This window comes from Microtus oregoni, unplaced genomic scaffold (genome assembly GCF_018167655.1).
Source record: "Microtus oregoni isolate MIOR12 unplaced genomic scaffold, Mior012 000025F_ref0000491, whole genome shotgun sequence".
Classification (NCBI taxonomy): Eukaryota; Metazoa; Chordata; class Mammalia; order Rodentia; family Cricetidae; genus Microtus; species Microtus oregoni.
The window spans coordinates 35,178,865-35,202,817 of NW_024543084.1; the positions used below are offsets into that span (position 1 = coordinate 35,178,865).

The window sequence follows — 23,953 nt, forward strand, 5'->3', positions numbered from 1 at the left end:
TCCCGGTCGCCTGGCTAGCTTATGCCCCGAAATAACAACACACAAACTGTATTCTTTTAAACACTGCCTGGCCCTTTTCTATTAATGTGTGTAGCACCCCAAGGTGCGCTTACCAGAAATATTCTAGCCTATGTCCATCCTGGGTCGGAGCTTCATCGCATCTGGCTCTAAGAGAAGCTGTATGAGCTCACTTCCTCTTCCTCCCAGCATTCTGTTCTGTTTACTCTGCCTATCTAAATTCTGCCCTATCACATGGGCCAAGGCTTTATTAGCCAATGACTTTCTCCATCAGTTGCACATTGGGGATCAAAGTTAGGTTCTCAGGCTTCCAAGGTACGTGCCTGGCCAACTGAACCATCACTCATGAGCCCTATTCCTAAACTACAGTTCCCAATCCTGGGTCACATTATGCTAATATAGTAAACATAATACAAGCATTATCAAGTAAAATTAATGTAACTTAATCACCACTTCAGTCACAGTCAAATCAATACACTCCATGAATTTCCTTTGCATCTCCCATGCTGGACTTGGATACAGGGTCATTTATGGAAATGCTATTCCTCATTGAGTAAGAAAGGCACACTCTCCATGCAGCTTTGCTGCCTCCAGGTAGACTTAAGTCACTCTTCAGAGTGCTACTGTACAAGTATACTCAGAGCATAATGTAGAGGGCTCAAAAGCTCTTCCTTAGCCTCTAACACCATCAACAAGAAGGTGGCTAAATAGTTCCTTAATCCCTCCAAATCCAGTTTTGTATCTACACTCTGATGGTCTATTTGCAAGTAAAACAGTTTGTGTGTGTGTGTGTGTGTGTGTGTGTGTGTGTGTGTGTGTATATAAAAAGAAGTGCCATTTGCCTACATAAACCATTTAGTTGGCACTCAGGGAACGTATGATGAACTTATCTGCCCTGACCTACAGGATGCTACCTGATTTGTCTCTCACCCACTACATCAGCTTCATCACTAACCCTATAGTTTTCTGTCCTTGATACAATGAGTGGACCCCAGTCCCTTGGCCATGCTATCTTTAGGACAGTCACACACAGTACTTCTTCTCCCACAATCTGGTTTCCTTTCTGTCCACCCTGCTAACACCTAGCCATCCTTCAGGACTTGGGTCATATAACTTCTTAAGAGATCTTTTCACTATTGATTTCAAAAGTACCCTAGATCTTCCTTCACAGTAAGTGTTAATATTCAGTCTGTGTCTTCTTTATAACATGTAATTGTCTGGAAGAACTAGGGTGGAATGATGAAGGGTGTTCATCTCACTCCATCTCCATGATGGAAGAGCACATTCCTAATTTCATTGGGCATAAGACACTTTTCTTGACTGTTTATCTCAGGATCCTAAAAGAAAGTATACATGACTAACACACACACACACACACACACACACACACACACACACACATATATATGATGTATACTTTCATATGTATATGATAATTATTTATGTAAATATACTGCATATATATGAAGATGCAATTAGTAGTCATTAAAGATGATATCATGCAATATAGAAAGAAAGGAGGATGTGAAAAGAAAAAAATGTGTATGGATATTTTCCATGCTATAAAAAACAGAAAAATCTGTTCGTTTAAAATGAAGAGAATAAACTGGAGTGTTAACAGAGTCTGGCACTGATTTGCAAAGAAAACTCTGGAGATATTTTTGCTTTCTGTTTTCCTAAGGTCTCCAAAATCTCTGTATCCATAATCTGGAATGGGAAAAAATAAGAAAGCCTTGCATCCATTCACTCAGTTTTTTCTCAGTGCAGAAGGTGGTGGTCACCAGGAACTTCCTCGTTAATGAAAAAACTCCTCACACTGACAAGAATTTTAAAAAGGAAAATTTCAAAAAGCTCCTCTTTGGGTTGGATACATGCCATGATGGTTGGTATTAATAACAATAATATTACTTAATATGATTGTTGAAACTAGTCAAGTGACTTATTTAAACAAGCCGATCTTTGAAGACTCCAAACTTTAACACTACCCTATATAAATCTATTTTGAAGGTTAACATGGCTTTTAATGTACCAAGTAGTTAAAACAAAAATACAAGTGAAAGGCAAGTATATTTACCATTTTAAAGACAGTTTTGAGGTCCTTAATCCAAGCAGAAGTGATAAATCTTGAGCAGGCTCTCTGGGAAAGAGGTAGGTGAAGTTGAAAAACCACACTGAGGCAATGGAGCTTACAAAAGTCTTCCACGTCCTTCAGGGATAAACAACTACCTTGTTTCTGTAGAAGGTAAAGAAGGTGAGTAGGGAACAGCAAGCTGGGAGACTACACACTCAATCTGCAGAAGCCTGAACTTTGTAGCTTAGCTCTCTATGTGGGAATTCCAAATTTACACATTCTCCATTTCTGAGACAGTACTTACCTAGATATTAGGCTATGTTTAAAAACATTTGAGGTAGAGGGAAAAGAAAGCTTCTAGCTTTGCAGAAGCTGGTGTAAGGCATAGCTCAGTATTTTCAGGGACTCCAGATTTAAACTAATAAACCAGGTGGTGAACGGGAAGTTCCAGGGGACCTTGAGAGGGGAAGCTACATGCTACATTCTCTCTTCCACTGAAGCAACCTACTCTGAAGACAATATTATGAACGACTTCCATGAGGACAACAGAATAACAATGTAGCTTAAGGCTGTAACTGCACAATGAGAACAGAGGTAAATAAGTAGATATGCTTAGCATCATGGGGCAGGGACATCATTGCTATTGGCAAATATTTTGTCTTGTTGGGGAAGCAAGGATACTTCAATGGGACACTCCTAAGATGCCAGAGAGGGTCTAATGTTTACAAGTTCCAGGGAGATAAGTTTGACTTACTATCATAATTTAGGGAAGAATTAAATTTGGACATATAATCATGTAGAAAAGTTTCATTTAATATACATTTAAGTAGATACTGCAAAGCAAAATATTAAAAACTGAACCTTGTGTATTTCTGAAATCTAGAAAGTTAATAGGATTCATTAGCTGAGACTCCATACTACTGAGATTACATATAAAATGGAATGTGCACATGAGTACACTTTAGTGCCCATGAGAACATATATGCAGATATGACTTTTAGTCATAGCTAAATCTCAACTGGCCACCAGATTCTTGACCTTTTCTGCAATAAAGAAAACTAAGAAGAGTAGTCTCTCCCTAGAAAGTTGGGAACCACTGTGTGAGCCTATCTTTTAAAGTCCCTGAGAAATTTGCACAAGATAAACCTTAATCCAAACTACATTACTATTTAGCACCTTGGGTTGGAGGACTGTTACTCTCAAAAACTGAAAGTCTGTGTTTTGATGGTGAAATAGGAATAACAATGCTTTCCTGAGCATTTCATGAACTGTTCACAGAAAAAGCCCAAAGCACATTAGCATAGCAGATTGTTTCTTCCTTTGCCTGTCTGCGGGTGATGAAGACCACATATGTCCTATGTGAAGCACCTGTAGGTAACACACTAAGTCATGGAACAGCATATTCCTTTGTGACATGAATTGCAGGGATTCTCTTATTTCTGCTGATCATATAAACGAGAGAGAACCCATTGCCACGTGGACAAATGGTTGGTGAAAACAAAATAGGGAAGCACAAATGCATCCCAGTGCAGCAAACCGCACCTGTTTGTCTTCACACGTCTGCTTGGAAGATTTCTTCTCTCGGTTCTCTAAGAAGCAGTGGTACATTTCCAAGAAGAGGGAGCATGAAGTGACGCAAAGGGCTTGCTGGATATCAGAGCCTTCTGGCCAGAGTTGCTTTAGCAGAGACATTGTCTCACAAGCCTGTCACAGCAGACAATTATAACATATCATGACAATTAGAGAACTGTATTTATTCATAAGCGATTATATAGTAAGAAATGGGTCGATGTGAACATATGGAAACTGTAGCTATTTCCACTAAAAGTATTATAAACACAAATTTTGAGTGGTAAAATTATTTCAAAAATTGTGAGAAACTGTTAACAAATATATGCACAAAATCTATAAATCAACAGGGAAATTCATTACTTTAAATGCTGGCTCCCTTTCCACCCTCACCACACCCCCAACATTTCCACACCCAACTTCTTCCACACCCCAACAGTTCTTTTCTTTAAAAGATGTTTACTGTGCAAAAATAATCGAGTTCCTGCTTGACTGGACTCCCAGTTTCTTCTGACTGTCTCCTGGATCAAGGGAGGCTGGGGAATGGGTGAGTGGCAACTTACCTTTCCTCGGACCCAGCTCATTCTTTTTTTTTTTTTTTTTTTTTGTTTTTCGAGACAGGGTTTCTCTGTGGCTTTGGAGCCTGTCCTGGAACTAGCTCTGTAGACCAGTCTGGTCTCGAACTCACAGAGATCCGCCTACCTCTGCCTCCCCAGCTCATTCTTAAAGGGCGGGCTAAGACCCTGCTGAAACCCAGACCCACAAAGACAAATTTATGTATACTGACTTGTAAGTGGATACCAGACATAAACAAAAGATTACCAGCCTGCTACATTCTACAACCACAGGGAAGCTCGAACCCTCTTCCCCAAACAGATGGAAGCAGATGCAGAGATCCACAACTAACCACTGGACTGAGCTCCCAGAGTACAAACAAAATAAGGGAAGAGTTAAAATATGAAAAAAGGGTCAAGATCATAATGGGGAAACCCACAGAATCCGCTGACTGAGCTAATGTGAAATCACTGGCTCTGGACTGACAAATGGGGAACCTGCATAGGACTGAACTAGGTTCCCTGAATACAGGGGACAATGGTGTGGCTTGGGCAGTATATGGGGCTACTGACAGTGGAACCAGGATCTAACTCTAAAGCATGAACTGCCTTTGTGAAGCCCATTCTCTATGGAGAGATACCTTGCTCAGCTTAGGCATGGGGCAGGGTACTTGATCCTGTCTCAAGGAGGTGATGGGACAGACTAGTTGACTTTCAGGGGAGGCCTTATTATTTTGAGGAGTGGATAGGTGTAGGAAGGGGGAAGAAGGGAAGGAGAGGAGAGGAGGGAGAAGGAACTGGGAATGGTATGTAAAATATAAAATAATTAATAAAAACTTACAAATAAATGTAAGACAAGACAAAAACTGAAAATTAAATTAGGGTATCACAGATGCCAACCAAGGCAAAATACAACAGGAAAAACAACAAAAAGAACCCAAGACCATATTATCAAAGCAATACACCATGATGGAGTATATGGAGACCAGGAATGCAGTGTTAGAAAATGTCTCAATGCAACATGATAACAGTGAACTAAGGGGAATACAATACTACTGAAGTATATTTAACCACTGTGTCCATGGTATAAACAATAGGAGAAGCTCGAGGTTGTATTCTTTACATCAGAGCACACACATATCTGTATCTTAGTCCTACTTGACAGGGACAAATAGAGACATCTCTTCTCAGACCAGGAATAGGGGAAAGATGTCTAGTATCTCTCCCACTCTCTTCCTCTACAAGATTCTGTTACTGCTGGTCTCAAATAAGGTAAAATTCTAGGAATGATACACTAGGTTACTCTGGCCTTCACACAGACACACACACACACACTTTTAAAATGATAGGTCAAGCTTTGTCCCCATAGCCTGCCTGCAGCAAGCAGGGTGGGCCCTTTGTTCTCGAGTTAACCAAGCAGCATGGAGTTTTGAACTGGGCACCGAGTGAAACATCATTGTGGTGAGTGAATGCTGCGGCAGCCGGGAACATACCTCATCCCGCCTACACTTCCTGGCCATCCTACAGGGGCTATACTGCCCGATACCTCCTCTCTCTTCCTATCCCATCCAGCTTACATCCAGATCCCCCCACCACCTGTCTCCCTTCCTCCCTCCTTTCTTTGGCGGCATAGCGCCTCCCTGCTCAGCCTGCTTGGGCGCTGGGACCAAACCCGAATTGGGAGGGCAAAGGGGAGGGTGGTAGCTCCTTTGTCCCCATAGCCTGCCTGCAGCAAGCAGGATGGGCCCTTTGTTCTCGAGCTAACCAAGCAGCACGGAGTTTCGATCTGGGCACCAAGTGAAACATCATTGTGGTGAGTGAGTGCTGTGGCAGCCAGGAACATGCCTCAGCCCGCCTACACTTCCTGGCCATCCTACAGGGGCTATACTGCCCGATACCTCCTCTCTCTTCCTATCCCATCCAGCTTACATCCAGATCCCCCCACCCCCTGTCTCCCAACATCCCTCCCTTCTTTGGTGGCATAGCACCTCCCTGCTCAGCCTGCTCGGGCGCTGGGACCGAACCCGAATCGGGAGGGCAAAGGGGAGGGCAGCAGCTCCTTTGTCCCCATAGCCTGCCTGCAGCAAGCAGGGTGGGCCCTTTGTTTGCGAGCTAACCAAGCAGCAAGGAGATCTGATCTGGACACCAGGAGAAACATCACTGGGGAGTGACATCACTGGGAAGGTACATCAGTGGGCAAGAAGACCTGATCCTGTAAAAGAAGATCCATAGGGGAGTATTGGGAGGAAGAGATGGGCAGACGCCAATGCAAGAATTCACCCAATAATCTGAAAAACAACATGAAACCACCAGAAGCCAGCGACCTCACAACAGGAGGACATGAACACCTCAATCAAGAAGAAGTAGAAAAAACTGACTTCATGAAAGTAATTGACACCCTTAAACAGCATATAAAAAACGCCATTATAGAAATGGATGAGAAGTATAACAGAAAGTTCGAGGAATTGAGTAAATCAGTGAATGATACCCTAGGAAACCAAGGGAAAACAATCAAGCAGATAATGCAAACAGTTCGTGACTTGAAAACTGAAATGGAGGCAAAGAAGAAAACACAAACAGAGGGCCGGCTGGACATGGAAAATCTAGGTAAATGAATAGAGACTACAGAAATAAGCATAACCAGCAGAATACAAGAGATAGAAGAAAGAATCTCAGATTCTGAGGATAACATAGAGAAAATAAACACTCTGATCAAAGAAAACAGCAAGTCCAACAAACTCTCAACACAAAACATTCAGGAAATATGGGACCTAATAAAAAGACCAAACCTAAGAATAATTGGAGTAGAAGAAGGAGAAGAAGTGCAGCTCAACGGTACAGAAAATATATTTAATAAAATTATAGAAGAAAACTTTCCCAACCTGAAGAAAGATGTACCTATGAAGGTTCAAGAAGCATACAGAACACCAAATAGGATGGATCAAAAAAAACATCCCCTCGCCATATAATAATCAAAACACAAAATATACAGAATAAAGAAAGAATATTAAGAGCTGCAAATGAAAAAGGCCAAGTTACGTATAAAGGTAAACCTATCAGACTTACACCTAACTTCTCTATGGAAACCATGAAAGCCAGAAGGTCCTGGATAGATGTACTGCAGAAACTGAGAGACCATGGATGCAAGCCCAGACTACTATATCCAGCCATGTTTTCATTCACTATAAATGGAGAAAACAAAATTTTCCAGGATAAAAACAAATTTAAACAATACGTAGCCACAAATCCAGCCTTACAGAAAATAATAGAAGGAAAATCACTAACCAAGGAGTCCAACAATGACCACAATCACTCAGACATCTAGAGACCCTTCACCAGCACAACTCAAAGAAGGGAAACACACAAACCCTACTACTAAAAAAGTGACCGGAGTTAACAACCACTGGTCATTAATATCACTTAATATCAATGGGCTCAACTCACCTATAAAAAGGCACAGGCTAAGAGATTGGATAGGAAAACAGGATCCAACATTCTGCTGTCTACCAGAAACACACCTCAACCACAAAGACAGGCACCTACTCAGAGTAAAGGGCTGGGAAAAGGCTTATCAAGCAAATGGACCTAAGAAACAAGCAGGTGTGGCCATACTAATCTCTAACAAAGTTGACTTCAAACTTAAATCAATCAGAAGAGATGGAGAGGGACATTTTATACTCAAAACAGGAACAATTCATCAGGAAGAAGTCTCAATCCTGAATATCTATGCCCCTAATATAAAAGCACCCACGTACGTAAAAGAAACATTACTAAAACTCAAGGCAGCCATCAAACCGCACACACTAATAGTAGGAGACTTCAACACTCCTCTCTCACCAATGGACAGGTCAATCAGACAGAAACCTAACGGAGAAATTAGAGAATTAATGGAGGTAATGAAGCAAATGGACTTAACAGACATCTATAGATTATTCCACCCAAAGAGGAAAGAATATACCTTCTTCTCTGCAGCTCATGGAACCTTCTCGAAAATTGACCATATACTCGGTAACAAAGCTAACTTACACAGTTACAAAAAAATATTAGTAACCACCTGTGTCTTATCAGATCACCATGGATTAAAGTTAGAATTCAACAACAATGCTACCCCCAGAAAGCCTACAAATTCATGGAAACTGAACAGTCAACTACTGAACCATACCTGGATTAAGGAAGAAATAAAGAAAGAAATTAAAGTCTTCCTTGAATTCAATGAAAATAAAGAAACAACATACTCAAACTTATGGGACACTATGAAAGCAGTCCTATGAGGAAAGTTCATAACACTAAGTGCCCACCTAAAGAAAACAGAGAAAGCACATATTGGAGACTTAACAGCCCACCCGAAAGCTCTAGAAAAAAAAGAAGCAGACTCACCTAGGAGGAGTAGAAGACTGGAAATAATCAAACTGAGGGCTGAAATCAACAAAATAGAAACACAGAAAACAATACAAAGAATCAATGAAACAAAAAGCTGGTTCCTGGAGAAAATCAACAAGATTGATAAACCCCTATCCAAATTAATCAAACGACAGAGAGAGAACACGCAAATTAATAAGATCAGAAATGAAAAGGGGGACATAACCACAGACACAGAGGAAATTCAGAGAGTCATTAGATCTTACTACAAAAGCCTGTTTGTCACAAAACTGGAAAATGTAAAAGAAATGGACACTTTTTTAGATAAATACCATTTACCAAAATTAAACCAGGACCAGGTGACCAATCTAAACAGACCTGTCAGTTGCGAAGAATGAGAAGCTGTTATCAAAAACCTCCCTACCAAAAAAAGCCCAGGACCAGATGGTTTCAATGCGGAATTCTACCAGAACTTCCAAGAAGACCTAATACCTATATTCCTTAATGTATTCCACAATATAGAATCAGAAAGGTCATTACCAAATTCCTTTTGTGAAGCTACAGTTACTCTGATACCAAAACGACAGAGACTCAACCAGGAAAGAGAATTACAGGCCAGTCTCACTCATGAATATCGACGCAAAAATCCTCAACAAAATACTGGCAAACCGAATCCAAGAACACATCCAAAAAATTATCCATTATGATCAAGTAGGCTTCATTCCTGAGATGCAGGGCTGGTTCAACATACGAAAATCTATCAATGTAATCCATCATATAAATAAACTGAAAGAAAAAGACCATATGATCATTTCATTAGATGCTGAAAAAGCATTTGACAAAATTCAACATCCATTTATGTTAAAAGTCTTGGAGAGATTAGGGATACAAGGGTCATACCTAAATATAATAAAAGCTATATAAACAGCAAGCTGACAGCTAACATCAAACTAAACGGAGAGAAACACAAAGCCATCCCTCTTAACTCAGGAACACGACAAGGCTGTCCACTCTCACCATACCTCTTCAATATAGTGCTTGAAGTTCTAGCAGTTGCAATAAGACAACATAATGGGATCAAGGGGATTCGAATTGGAAAGGAAGAAGTTAAACTTTCGTTATTTGCAGATGATATGATAGTGTACATAAGCGACCCCCAAAACTCCACCAAAGAACTTTTACAGCAGATAAACACCTTTAGTAATGTGGCAGGATACAAGATCAACTCCAAAAAATCAGTCGCCCTCTTATACACAAAGGATATGGAAGCAGAGAGGGAAATCAGAGAAGCATCACCATTCACGATAGCCACAAACAGCATAAAATATCTTGGGGTAAATCTAACCAAGGAAGTGAAAGATCTATTTGACAAGAACTTTAAGGCATTGAAGAAAGAAATTGAAGAGGATACCAAAAAATGGAAGGACCTCCCTTGTTCTTGGATTGGGAGGTTCAACATAGTAAAAATGGCAATTCTACCAAAGGCAATTTATAGATTCAATGCAATCCCCATCAAGGTCCCATCAAAATTCTTCACAGATCTTGAGAGGACAATAATCAACTTTATATGGAAAAACAAAAAACCCAGGATAGCCAAAACAATCCTATACAATAAAGGATCTTCTGGAGGCATTACCATTCCTGACTTCAAACTCTATTACAGAGCTACAGTAGTGAAAACAGTGTGGTACTGGCATAAAAACAGAGAAGTGGACCAATGGAATCGAATAGAAGACCCGGATTTTTTCCCACAAACCTATGAACACCTCATTTTCGATAAAGGAGCTAAAAGTATACAATGGAAGAAAGAAAGCATCTTCAACAAATGGTGCTGGCACAACTGGATGTCAACCTGTAGAAGAATGAAAATAGACCCATATCTATCACCGTGCACAAAACTCAAGTCCAAATGGATTAAAGACCTCAATATCAGCCCGAACACACTGAACCTGATAGAAGAGAAAGTGGGAAATACCCTACAACAGATGGGCACAGGAGATCGCTTCCTATATATAACCCCAGAAGCACAGACATTAAGGGCAACATTGAATAAATGGGACCTACTTAAACTGAGAAGCTTCTGTAAAGCAAAGGACATTGTCACTAAGACACAAAGGCTACCTACTGACTGGGAGAAGATCTTCACCAACCCCGCAACAGACAAAGGTCTGATCTCCAAAATATATAGAGAACTCAAGAAACTAGACTTTAAAATGCTAATTAACCCAATTAAAAAATGGGGCACTGAACTGAACAGTGAATTCTCAACAGAAGAAGTTCAAATGGCCAAAAGACACTTAAGGTCATGCTCAACTTCCATAGCAATCAGGGAAATGCAAATCAAAACAACTTTGAGATATCATCTTACACCTGTCAGAATGGCTAAAGTCAAAAACACCAAGGATAGCCTTTGCTGGAGAGGCTGTGGAGGAAGGGGTACCCTCATCCATTACTGGTGGGAATGCAATCTTGTGAAACGACTATGGAAGTCAGTGTTTCGGTTTCTCAGGAAATTCGGGATCAACCTACCCCTGGACCAAGCAATACCACTCCTGGGAATATATCCAAGAGATGCTCTATCATATGACAAAAGCATTTGTTCAACTATGTTCATAGCAGTATTATTTGTAATAGCCAGAACCTGGAAACAACCTAGATGCCCTTCAATGGAAAAATGGATGAAGAAAGTATGGAATATATACACACTAGAATACTACGCCTCGGTAAAAAACAATGACTTGTCAAATTTTGCATGCAAATGGATGGAAATAGAAAACACTATCCTGAGTGAGGTGTCCCAGACTCAAAAAGATGAACATGGGATGTACTCACTCATAATTGGTTTCTAGCCATAAATAAGGGTCACGGAGTCTACAATAGGTGAACCTAAAGAAGCTAAGTAAGAAGGTGAACCCAAGGAAAAACATATAGTTATTCTCTTGGCTAAGGGAAGTATACCAAATTACCAGGGAGAAAATTGGGATCTTGGGGGTGGGGTGGGATGGGGGTAAGGGGAGATGGGGAGAGAAAAGGTAGAAGGGAAGGAGGGGGGGACTTGGGGAAACAGGAGGATTGGGATAAAGGAAGGGTGGATAGGGGAACACGGAACCACAATTCTTAGTTAAGGGAGCCACTTTAGGGTGCGCAAGAGACTTGACCCTAGAGTGGCTCCCAAGTGCCCAAGATGAGGTTCCCAGTTAGTTCCTTGGGCAGCTGAGGATAGGGAATCTGAAATAACCCTATCCTAGAGCAATACTGACAAATATCTTGCATATCATCATAGAACCTTCATCTGGTAATGGATAGAGATAGAGACAGAGACCCACACTGGAGCATTGGACTGAGCTCCCAAGGTCCCAATGAGGAGCAGAAGGAGGGAGAACATGAGCAAAGAAGTCAGGACCACGAGGGGTGCACCCACCCACTGAGACAGTGGAGCTGATCTACTGGGAGCTCACCAAGGCCAGCTGGACTGTGACCGAAAAAGCATGGGATAAAACCGGACTCGCTGAACATGGCGAACAATGAGGGCTGATGAGACGCCAAGGACAATGGCACTGGGTTTTGATCCTACTTAATGTGCTGGCTTTGTGGGAGCCTAGCCAGTTTGGATGTTCACCTTCCTAGATATGGACGGAGGGGGGAGGACCTAGGACTTACCACAGGGCAGGGAACCCGGACTGCTCTTTGGACTGGAGAGGGAGGGGGAGAGGAGTGGGGAGAGGGGGAGAAGGGTGGGAGGAGGGGGAGAAGGGTGGGAGGAGGGGGAGAAGGGTGGGAGGAGGGGGAGGGACATGGGAGGCTGGGAGGAGGTGGAAACTTGTTTTTTTTTTCTCCTTTTCTCAATTAAAAAAATTAAATTAAAAAAAAAAGAAAGAGAGGTTCTTTTTTTTTTAATTTATTTATTTATTAAGGATTTCTGCCTCGTCCCCACAACTGCTTCCCATTTCCCTCCCCCTCCCCCAATCAAGTCCCCCCCCCTCATCTGCTCGAAGAGCAATCAGGGTTCCCTGACCTGTGGGAAGCCCAAGGACTGCCCACCTCTATCCAGGTCTCGTAAGGTGAGCATTCAAACTGCCTAGGCTCCCACAAAGCCAGTACGTGCAGTAGGATCAAAAACCCACTGCAATTGTTCTTGAATTCTCAGTATTCCTCATTGTCCGCTATGTTCAGCTAGTCCGGATTTATCCCCTGCTTTTTCAGACCTAGGCCAGCTGGCCTTGGTGAGATCCCAATAGAACATCCCCATTGTCTTAGTGTGTGGGTGCACCCCTCGTGGTCCTGAGTTCCTTGCTCGTGCTCCGGCTCCTTCTGCTCCTGATTTGGACCTTGAGATTTCTGTCCGGTGCTCCCGTGTGGGTCTCTGTCTCTGTCTCCTTTCATCGCGTTCTTACTAGACACAGAGTCTCCAATGTGGTGGCCTGGGAATGAGTTCCTGGAAAGAAGAGCTGAGTCAGCAGGCCAACACAAAGTTACACATCCTCATTTACATTTTAACTCATAATTGTTAAATAAAATTACATTGGGCAAGAAACAGGCTTGTAATAAAAAAAAATGATAGGTCAACTAAAATTGTTTTTTCAATTTCTATTACCTTTTCCACCATATTATTAAATTTTAAATCTCCAAACAGAGTTGTTAAATTCAGGTCTCTATATTTTTCTAGCCGTTGAATCAAGGTTTCATAAGCCATCATTATCTTCCTCCTATTCTGAAATTAAAATATGATAAGTTATAATAAATCAAATTATTATTTCCCAACTGCAAAACTCAGAAATTTAAGAAGCAGTCCTATTATAATGAGGCCCTGAGTTTAAATCTACATTACTGTAATTGAGGATAGTTAGTAGTGTTTGGAAAGTCTTCTAAGGCAATACTTGGATATCTCTTCTGGCAATATAGCAACCTTATTTTAGCAGTTTCACAAAGTTATAAATGCTATTAATTCAGTGTGCTTCTTTATGTCACATTTCAACCAAGCTCCTAAAAAGACACTACAATCTCCTCCCCATAGGCATCTACAGTATTGGAAACAGTCATTGCCAACAGTTTAATGTCATTTCCACTAATCTACAAATGGAGTCATAAGATGGCATTTCATTCTATTTTAAATTCTAAGTAGTCCTCAAGTCAGTTAATGCAAAAACACTCCTTTGAGGCAAATTTTTTCTAGTAAGTTTTATTTTTAATTTTTTTTAAAAAAAGGAAACAAACTATCTGTTTTTCATTATACATACCAATCCAAGTTCCCTCTCCTTCCTCTCCTCCCACTCCCTCCACATACCCTCCACCCCACTGCCATCCACTTCTCAGAGAGGGTAAGGCACATTGGTCTGGAGAAGGCCCAAGGCCCTCTTTACTATATCTAGGCTGATCCAAGTTATCCATATAAAGAGAAAAAGTTCCCAAAAAGCCAATATAAGCATTAGGGATAAATCCTGGTTCCACTGTCAGTGACCTATCAGTCTGCCCCGCCATGTAACTGTCAACATTTCAAGATTTTTCAGAACTCAGATTTAGAAATTGCTCTCAACATAATACTATAAACTTGGGCTTGGTATGGTGGCACATGCATTTAATCCCAGCACCCAGGGGTGATGGAGGAGGGTCATCTGTCTATGTGTTACTTTCATTGGTTAATAAAGAAACTGCATTGGCCCTTTGATAGGACAGAAAATTAAGTAGGTGGAATAAACAGAACAGGATGCTGGGTAGAATACAATGAGGCAGTCTCCATTATTCTCCGACCTGAGACAGAGGCAGGTTAGGATCTTTCCCAGTAAGCCACCATCCCGTGGTGCTACACAGATTACTAAATATGGGTTAAAGCAAGATGTGAGAACTAGATGATAATAGGCTAAAACTAATGGGCCAGGCAGTGTTTAAATGAATACAATCTGTGTGTTATTTTTTCGGGTATAAAGCTAGCCATGTGGGAGCCAGGAAAGATGAAAAGCAGGCCTGTCCATAGCTCATCACTACAGAATGGCACCCAGACGTCGATAACTGAATCCACAGAAAGCCTGAGAAAGCTTGGGAAAGAATAGAGTAAAGCATGTTTTCTTGGTGGCAGGAATTTCTCGGGTCTGTCCTGCTTGCTAGAGGCAAGCAAGCATTCTCATCTAAGATAGGCTTCCTGACTCAGCTTTAGCTGCAAAACCCTGCAGTTCTTTTAAGAGGTCCTGCCACAAAACAATTAAATGGTGTTGATGAAAAGATGAATGCATGCTTTTTGGTTTTCAGCCATAGCAGGAAAAAAGTTGCGCTGTTTTAAAATGCTTGAGTTCTGGTCCATACTGCCAGGGCAAACTCTGACTTTCAGACCAGCAGTCCAACTGAATGTGGTCTGTAAGCAGAATGCTGCAGCTTGATTGCTGGCATGGACCTTGAAATGCCATAGAGTTGTGGCAATAAACATGGCTATAGCCAGTAACACCACCATGAGGCTGGAAATCTAAGAAATTGGCTGGATCTAGCCATCAAAGCCATGGCTTTCATCCTCTCCTTAAAGATTCATGTGGTCACAAAAAAGAGATATACAGTAAAAGAAAGATTCAAAGTTGAAAGAAAAACTCTAAATGGTTTACAGTGTGTTAAAAATATATGTAGGCTAAAGGTTAAAGTTCTTGAAAGTAAAAAAGAAAGAGAGTAGTTGGGTGTGTTGGTACACACCTTTAATCCCAACACTTGGAGGCAGAGGTAGATTGACCTCTGAGACTTCAAAGGGCAGAGGTAGATTGACCTCTGTGACTTCAAGGTGTGGAAGGACACACCTTTAATCCCAATGCCTGGGAGGCAGAGACAGATGAACCTCTGTGAGTTCAAGAACAGCCTGGTCTACAGAGTTACTCCAGGACAAAGATATACAGACAACCTGTCTCAAAAAGTAAAAATAAAAATAAAAGAAATAGAGGTTAAAATAAGGCTGAACAAAGATGAAAAATACACAGAGAATCTTGATACTGCATGCTATTATGCTCTTTGAATTGTTTGAATGCTGAGGAAGGAACAACAGCTGCTAAAAGATTTTTGTTTATAAATGCTGCTGAACTAATCCAAGATAGATATTTTGAAAATATCTTGACTTCAGAATTTGAATCTAAGGATATCATGCTTTGGAAAAGAGTTTCTTCTTTTGTTTTCACAGAGGATGAGACCCTGTGAATTGCTTCTATCCCAATATGGTATGAAAGACCATGCCCTCCTGAAGGTTGCTGTGAACACCCTCAAAAAATTACTTTGCTCAACTGCTGACTGAGAGAAACCTAGCAGACAGGTTATACCATGAAAGACCTGAATAACAGTGCCCCCATTCAGTATGAAGTGGTTTGGAGAGAAAAAAAACTGTGCCCATATTCCCAAATATTGTTTATAAATGTTCTTTTATATTTAAAGGAGGATATGATATAGATATGAATAATTTACATTGGTATGGATTTTAAGGTCAATTTTGTTATATGTATATGTATTTCTTATATTGATTAAGGTATTGTGATTGTAAGTTCATTTAAAAATGTAATGTATAATTAGAAAATATTGGTTGTTAATGGATAATCATCAATAATAGTCAAGCTCGTAGTCATGTTAGATTTTCTGTTGGGTGCCATTCTGTAGTGATGAGGTGAGCAGGCCTGCTTTTTGTCCCACCCAACTCCAACACAGCTAGCTTTACACCCAAAATAACAACACACAGATTGTATTCATTTAAACACTGCCTGGCCCATTATATCTTGCCTCTTCTTGGCTAACTCTCATATTTTGCTTTAACCCATATTTAGTGATCTGTGTAGCACCACGAGATGGTGGCTTACCGAGAAAGATCCTAACCTGCCTCTGTCTCAGGTCAGAGAATCATAGCGATTACCTCACTGCCTTCTACCCAGCATCCTGTTCTGTTTACTCCACCTATCTAATTTTCTGTTCTATCAAAGGGCCAAGGCAGTTTCTCTATTAACCAACGAAAGTAACACATAGACAGATGACCCTCCGCCATTAGAGGGGTGCTGAGGAAAGTGTAACTTTGTGAGTTCCAGGCCAGCCTGAGCCACACAGTGAGACCAAGTCTACGAAAAGAAAAAGAACCACAAAATAAACTCAATATTTAGTATTTGTCCTGTATGTAAAAATAAAGCCCAGGCCTGTCTCTGCTCACATTTGTCAGTCAGAGTTAGGAATAATTTAGTGATAGGAATCCTAACAAAAGCAAAATAAACCATCATGTCACATCATGAAAACTTTTTGTACATATGCAAATGCGCAATGATGGGCATGATGCAATTCTCAAAGAGGGACACACGTTCAAAACCTACTTTGATGAGCTCTGGAATAATATTCATATGCAGAATTCACCTTAACTAGTTAAAAAATAATCAAACTATATTAATTTATAAAGTCAGTACACATTCTTTACTCTGGAATTTTCAACAAATTAGTTTCTCAAATATACCCATATAAGTAAAATAATACTATCATAAAATTTGAATTCTAATTGTTTGAAAAGTCTTTGAAATATTGGCTGAAATTATTTATGCAAACATAAATACATCACATTCTTTTCTTTAACCTGCTCTGGTGTGTTCTCCTTAAATGAAACCACATAATTTATCATTTTACTGGTAGATCTTAGCAACAGAGACATACCTTTGCCTCCAATTTCATGTCTTTCTGGCCTTCAAAAACTTGGATTTCACACACCACACAGTGTTTGAGGACATAGGGTAGAGGATAACACTGCTTCTCATAAATTCTACATTCTCTTGTACTACTCATTTAGTAGTGTTTTGAAACAGGTTCATAGTCAAGAATCCATTTCATATTGAAATATAGATAATTCTTAAGCTTGCCTCATGGGACTTTGTGAATGATGAATATAAATAATTTGTAAGTGTTAAGAGCTAGTCTATGATGCAAAGTACTTAGTAAATTACTATATGCTATTATTCATCAGCATTATTATTAACCTAAATATCATCTTATTAAATTTATAATGGTTTATATATTGAAGGTAATCAATATTGACCAAGATAGTTACCTTTAAAAAAATTGTTTCATTTTTAGCCTTGTGTGTATGTATGTGTGTGTGTGTGTGTGTGTGTGTGTGTGTGTGTGTGTGTGTTTGTTTGTACATATGTAGGTATGTAGGTAGGTAGGAATCTGCATACAAGGATGGTATGCACAGAGGCCAGAGGTGTCAAATCCCTTTGGACCTGGAGTTATAGGCAGTTATGAACTATCCAACATGACAGGAATACCATGCATTCTTAACCACAGAGCCTTGTTTTCTGAATTAATTTAGAAATGTTTTAAAGTTCTAGAACATTGTCCTGTAGATATACATTACCTCCTTGAAAAACTGCTGCTCTGAATATGAGCTTTGCATAAAATATGCATAAAGACGGAGGATGTCAGATGTTTGTCCTGAGAAGAGGACGATGTTGACCTTTGCTGCCCAAGACTGAATGGCTATAAAGTTGAAAAGGTGTGTCTGCTGGTCGTTCAGGCCTTCATCAGCAAGAATCAAGAAATATGGGCATCTCTGACCCAGGGAAATACACCACTCTTTTGACAAGCATCCAGAAAATTCAGTCCAAACATCAATATCAGTATTCTTCTGAAGGTGCATAATCAAAGCAGTTCTCAGTGTAAGAAGTTCAGGGACACTGAAGTATGCATATTCAGCATCCTATAGAGGAGGAGACAAAGGACATTATTTGGAAAGTATCATTTAGTATTTTACTAGTTCAGGCAGGTAACATATCATTAAGGCCAATGAAGGAATATGATGCAACAAGGTTTCTGTTTTGAGGTGCTTTTTTGTTATTGTTTTTTGGTTTTGTTTTGTTTTCAGTTCTATAGTCAGTAAATTGACACTGGAATTTTATTGTTACAGAAATGTATGCTGTAAATCACATTTTGACCTAAGAGTAAGCAAGCCCATAGTACCCAGAGTTCATTACACTTTGCCTCCCTGTTTCTAATCATTCTCTTTCCAACCTCTCCCAAAGAAGACAAAGGATAAAAAAAATTATGAAAATAAAAATTGTAACTATTAATTTTTGGAATTGGCAGCTGAAGGGGAATACATTATTATAGAGAATAATTCCACACTGCAGTGACATTTCTTACACAGCAAGAGCTTTTTTTTTCGAAGATCAAAATCTGCACAACTAATTGTAAACACAGGGTAGAAACCTAGATCCTTGTACAAAATTCTGCTAGCCAGCAATGGTCAGAAATATACAGCAACATAAGTTGCAAACTGATTGAATGAATCCACTCCATATTTCCTGAGTACAGCATTAGCTGCCCTGAATATAGGAATAGGAAGATATGGTAGCAGTAGATATACCTGTATTTCAAATTGTCAAACTTTTATTAATTACACACAATATGATATTCTTTCCTAGATATTTATAACAGAACATACAATAGCAAAATTGAGTTCAGTGAGTTCATGTGTGTACTCAAATAGGTTGCCTACTGAGTTTTGAAGGCAAAGTAGTTCTCGAAGATGGAGAAGTTGAATTGAAAACAGTGGGGCCACTGTTGAGAATTTCATCAACTCTTGTGACTCTGTCTATACAGTAAAATTCTCCATCATTATACATTACACAATAATCTAATTGTGTTTATTCCAGAACACTGCAATGCTAGGTTAATTGCTTTTTTCTCCTATTCCCTTTAAATTTTATGCCTTTTAAATGGTTTGTGATTTTTGTTTTGTTTTATTTTGTTCATTATTTGTCCTGGAGATTGAACCCACAGCCTTGCACACACTAGGCAAGTCTTCTAACACTAAGTTGCATTTCTAGATTTTTTTTTCTTTTAAGGTCTTTCCAGGTTGTCTAAACTACTCATCAACTCACTGTGTGAGATGCAGATGAACTTCAAACTTTGAACCTCCTTGCCTTAGCCCCCATCTAATTTTCTAAACTTTTAAAAATGTATTTTGCTCTGCAGTCACTGGTGCAGATGTTCATAAAATCTTATAAAAATAATTTTAGTTATAGCAAGGGGTGATAGTCCAAACCTGAAATTCTTTCACTTGAAAAGCAGAAGCAAGAGAATAATGAGTTCAAAGCCAGCTTCAGCGACAAGAGTCCTAGTCTCTAATCTTTTAAATGAATTCTGTTTTCAGTCTTCAGAGGATAAAAAGTTCAGATGGTCTGTGTTACCTTGAAGAAAACTATGGCAAAATGTCCTCCTTTGCTAACAACATCCAGCAGGTAGCGCTCAACCAGGTAGAAGAAGTGGAGACTCTGCCCCGGCTTAAGCGACTCCTCACATACACACGTGACAAGTAAGGAGTCTCCGTCAATCAGAAAAAACTCAGATTCAACAAAATCATTGAATAAACTGGAATAGCTAAAAAAATAATAATAAGTATTTAAACAAAACTCAGTTATATATGGATGACATAACATCCCCAAAACAGCTATTATTTCATTGTCATTAATATACTGAATTGTTGAACATATAGTTGCATGTAATTACATATACGTATATCTTGTGTGCATTTTGCATTCACATACACACAGAGACACTGAGACAGATGCAGGTACACATCAACATTACCATATAAGGTCAAATATCTCTACAGGAAAGAGGAATGTTACACATGATTTCAAAACTCTTGATCATCACAAGAATACTTACTCAGCCTCTGGCATATTTTTCAGAATTAATTGGGACATTTTCTCTAAAATCACTGTGTAATGTTCTTCTGATAAGGAAAAGAAGAGAGATTTTTTTAAATTTGTCTTTTAAGGGGCTCACAGTTATTATTTGAAAAATAAGAAATAGTAATGCAATTATTTTAACTGTTTAATCTGTAAAACATATTTTATAATGCTATAAATATTGTTTTGAATTGAAAAATTACCCATTCTTGCTGCTTTCTGTGCCTTCAATTTGAATTGGGAAATATTAAAAATGCAAATATTCTTTACTGTGTCTTTTCTAAATGGTCATTATTTATGAGACAGCAAATCTGCAAAGAAAGAGAAAAACTGATCAAATTTCCTATCAGCAGAAATGTCCTGAAAGACTGTCTTTGCAATTAAGCATTGAGTAGCAGGGGCACAAGAATGAGTACAATCAACATGTGGTCTGTTCTAGGGTAATAAAATTCAAGAAGTCAACCATTAATCGTATAATTGCATATACAGTAGAAAATCACTAATGTGACCAAGTCAAAGAAATGAAACATTTGCTAAAGAAGAAATGCCCAAGGAAAGTTCTAAAGGATTAAAGAAAATGGAGGAAGGTGAGCGTCCAGACAGAGACGAACAGCACATCATTTCATGTAAGATACAATGGCCTGTGTGGTATGAATGATGGAGGCAGAACCAGGTTCCTTCAGGAACCAGGAGGCTGGAGTGGAGAATGGGAGAAAGTGTTTGATGTTGAAAGAGGGAGAGATAAGCATGCAGGTCCCTCAAACTTAATTAGCCACTAGGATTTTAAGGAGATGTGACGGCCTTACATCTTGGAAAGATTACTCCAGCAATGTACATCAGTGGGAGTCAAGTTTTTGTCAGCAGAGAGAGAGAAAGCTGTGGTTGGGCAAAGCAATGATGGCAACTTGATAAAATTATAATCTAATGCGAGTTTGATGTCATAAGTCTGGACAGGTGTGAGTTTGTTTGATGGATGTTAAAGGGAAGTATGACATCATTTGACACCAAAGACAATATGGGTAGAGAGGAATAGAGGAGTGGGCTGTCAAGGGAGACTCTGAAGATTGCAATTCAGGGATGACAGATATTTACAAAGTAAAAGTGTTTGCTTTGAAAACACGACTAACTGAGTTCAAATCTCCAGCACCCGAGTGAAAGCCCAGACCTGGCTGCATATTTCTCCTAACTGTATTAGGGAATGGATACCAGGAGCCCATTGACTAGTGAGTCTAGGCAAAATAGCAGGCTCCGAGTTTAGTGGTAGATCCTGTCTCAAGAAAATAAAAAAGAGGACTAACAGTAGCAAACACTCCATAGCCTCCTTGGTCTTCCAAATGAATGTACAATGGCACATAGATGCACTCATGCAAAAGCATGCATCACACATGCAATCACTCACACACACACAAATTGCAATTCATGCCACATAGTAGATTATTAAGTCATTCTCTGCTGCCAGAATCTTGGAATAAGACCACAAGTCAAGCAAAGGTCATGAACTCTTGTGTAGTCCACCTAAATTTGACTGCTTTTGCAATTTACTGTAGGTCATGCAGTGTAGATTCTTAAATATGGAAGGCTAGGAGTCAAATGCAAGGTCTCAACCATATCGGAATAGATATGTCATTTTTTGTCTGTTACCATAAAAACTAATTAACATAAAAGTTGAATATTAAAGTTAGGCTATATTAAGAGAGTCAGTATCCTGAGTGAGGTAACCCAGACCCAAAAAGATGAATATGGCATGTACTCACTCCTAAGTGGATACTACCTATAAACAAAGAACAATGAGCCTATAGTTCATGATCCTAGAGAAGCTAAGTTATAAGGTGGATCCTAAGAAAAACATATCTAGATCCACCTGGAAAGTGGAAACAAACATGATCACCTGACAAAATTGGGAGCATGGGGGTGGGGGGAAGAAGGGAGGGTGGAAAGGAAAGAGGAGGGAAGAAGGAAAGGGTTGAGGAGAACTTGAGGGAATGGGATATTAGAGATGGAGGAAGGATGGAGATGAGAGCTAGGAAAGAGATATCTTGATTGAGGGAGCCATTATTAGGGTTAGCAGAAAACTGTCTCTAGAGAAATTTTCAGGAATCCACAAGGATGACCCCAGCTAAGACCCTAAGCAATAGAAGAGAGGGGGCCTGATCTTGACTTGTCCTGTAGTCAGACTGATGAATATCTTAAATATCACCTTAGAATCTTCATCCAGCAACTGATGGAAACAGAAGCAAAGACCTGCATCAAAGCACTGAACTGAGCTCCCAAAGTCCAGTTGAAGAGTGGGAGGAATGAGAATATGAGCAAAGAGGTCAAAACCATAATGGGTACACCCACTGAAACAGTCTTCCTGAGCTAATGGGAGCTCACCAACTCCAGCCAGACTGGGAAGGAACAAGCATAGGACCAAACTAGTCCCTCTGAATGTGGTTGACAGTTGCATGGCTGGGGCAGACGGAGGGGCCACTGGCAGTGGCACCAGGATTTGTCCCTACTGTGTGTACTGGCTTTTTAGGAACCTATTCTCTTTGGATAGATACCTTGCCTAGACTAGGTATAGTAGGGAGGGCCTTGAACCTTCCACAAAGCAATGTGCCTTACCCTTTCTGAGGATTGGATGGGGTGAGGTGGAAGAAATGGGAGGAGAGGAGGAAGTGGGAACTTGGATTGGTATGTATAATGAAAAAACATTGTTTGTTTTCATTTCTTAAAAAATAAATAAGTGAAAAGAGAGGCAGTGGTGTGAAGAGAGATCTGAGGAGATCATCCGAAGAGCAATCTGTTTTCCAACTCATCTCTAGTCAGCAGGCCTTATAGGAAGAGCAAACACAGGCAATCAACCCAGAGCTCAGGCCAGCACTCTGATTAGGAAGTCAACCACACTTCTGATTCTTGTGATGTGTGCCCCTCTCTGGTTAACACCAACTTGTCTGGCACTGTTTTCTCAATATCAAAGTTCAGTATCAACCCTGTACTCTTCCAAATACTGCCTGAACAGGGGAGTCCACTCAGAACAAGAAAGGCATGGCAGTGCACATGTTCTATGGTGTTAATAAGATGTAAATACAGATTGATTCCTGGGATATGGACTATAAAAGAGCTTCCAGGAAAAAGAAGAAAGTGTGGGTATCCATCCACACGTGCCCTTCATTATCCACTGTGAGCAATGACCCATGTACCCACCCATATGTTCCCTATGATCCTCCATTGTGAACAATGACACCTGCATCCATCCACACAGGCCCTTCATGCTCCACTGTGGGCAATGCCCCCTGCATCCAGTCATCCCCCCCCCAAAAAAAAACAGTGGGAAGGCTTCCCTGACAGCAGAAAAACTTCCATGATGGCATTAAGAACTAGAATAAATTGGAAAGTTTGAAAGAAATTGAAAAGACTCTCTCTCTTTTCTTTGTGCCAGAAAAAAATATTACAAACTATCTTGAATTGTGGCTATATGTAAAGAATTGTGAGCAATTCCTGTGAAAACTTGTTACTCTTCTCCTGCCAAGGTCAAAGTGGTTAAAATTTTTGATTCTGACAATCCCTGTACCCCTGTTCTTGACTTTGGACAATTTTCCCTGAAGACATTGCTGATTGAACATCTGAAAGTTTCATTCCCACTGTCCATGATACTGTGATGACATCAGTCCTGGTTTGTCTGACCTAATACCACTTTGGCGGTATGGGGAAGATTCTGACAA

At 39.9% G+C, this 23,953-nt stretch overlaps 1 protein-coding gene across 1 annotated transcript in view; it reads right to left on the reverse strand.

Annotated features, from left to right (window-relative positions):
• LOC121462568 (probable ATP-dependent RNA helicase DDX60) overlaps nucleotides 1–23,953 on the reverse strand; it is a 129,528-nt gene that overhangs the window by 68,382 nt on the left and 37,193 nt on the right. The window contains exons 3-8 of the mRNA XM_041674204.1: nucleotides 20,227–20,293; nucleotides 19,746–19,935; nucleotides 17,912–18,253; nucleotides 13,166–13,282; nucleotides 3,632–3,793; nucleotides 2,093–2,251 (exon numbers count right to left, since the gene is read on the reverse strand). Of these exons, the coding sequence (XP_041530138.1) occupies nucleotides 2,093–2,251; nucleotides 3,632–3,793; nucleotides 13,166–13,282; nucleotides 17,912–18,253; nucleotides 19,746–19,935; nucleotides 20,227–20,293 (1,037 nt within the window). The remainder of the gene's footprint in view (nucleotides 1–2,092; nucleotides 2,252–3,631; nucleotides 3,794–13,165; nucleotides 13,283–17,911; nucleotides 18,254–19,745; nucleotides 19,936–20,226; nucleotides 20,294–23,953) is intronic.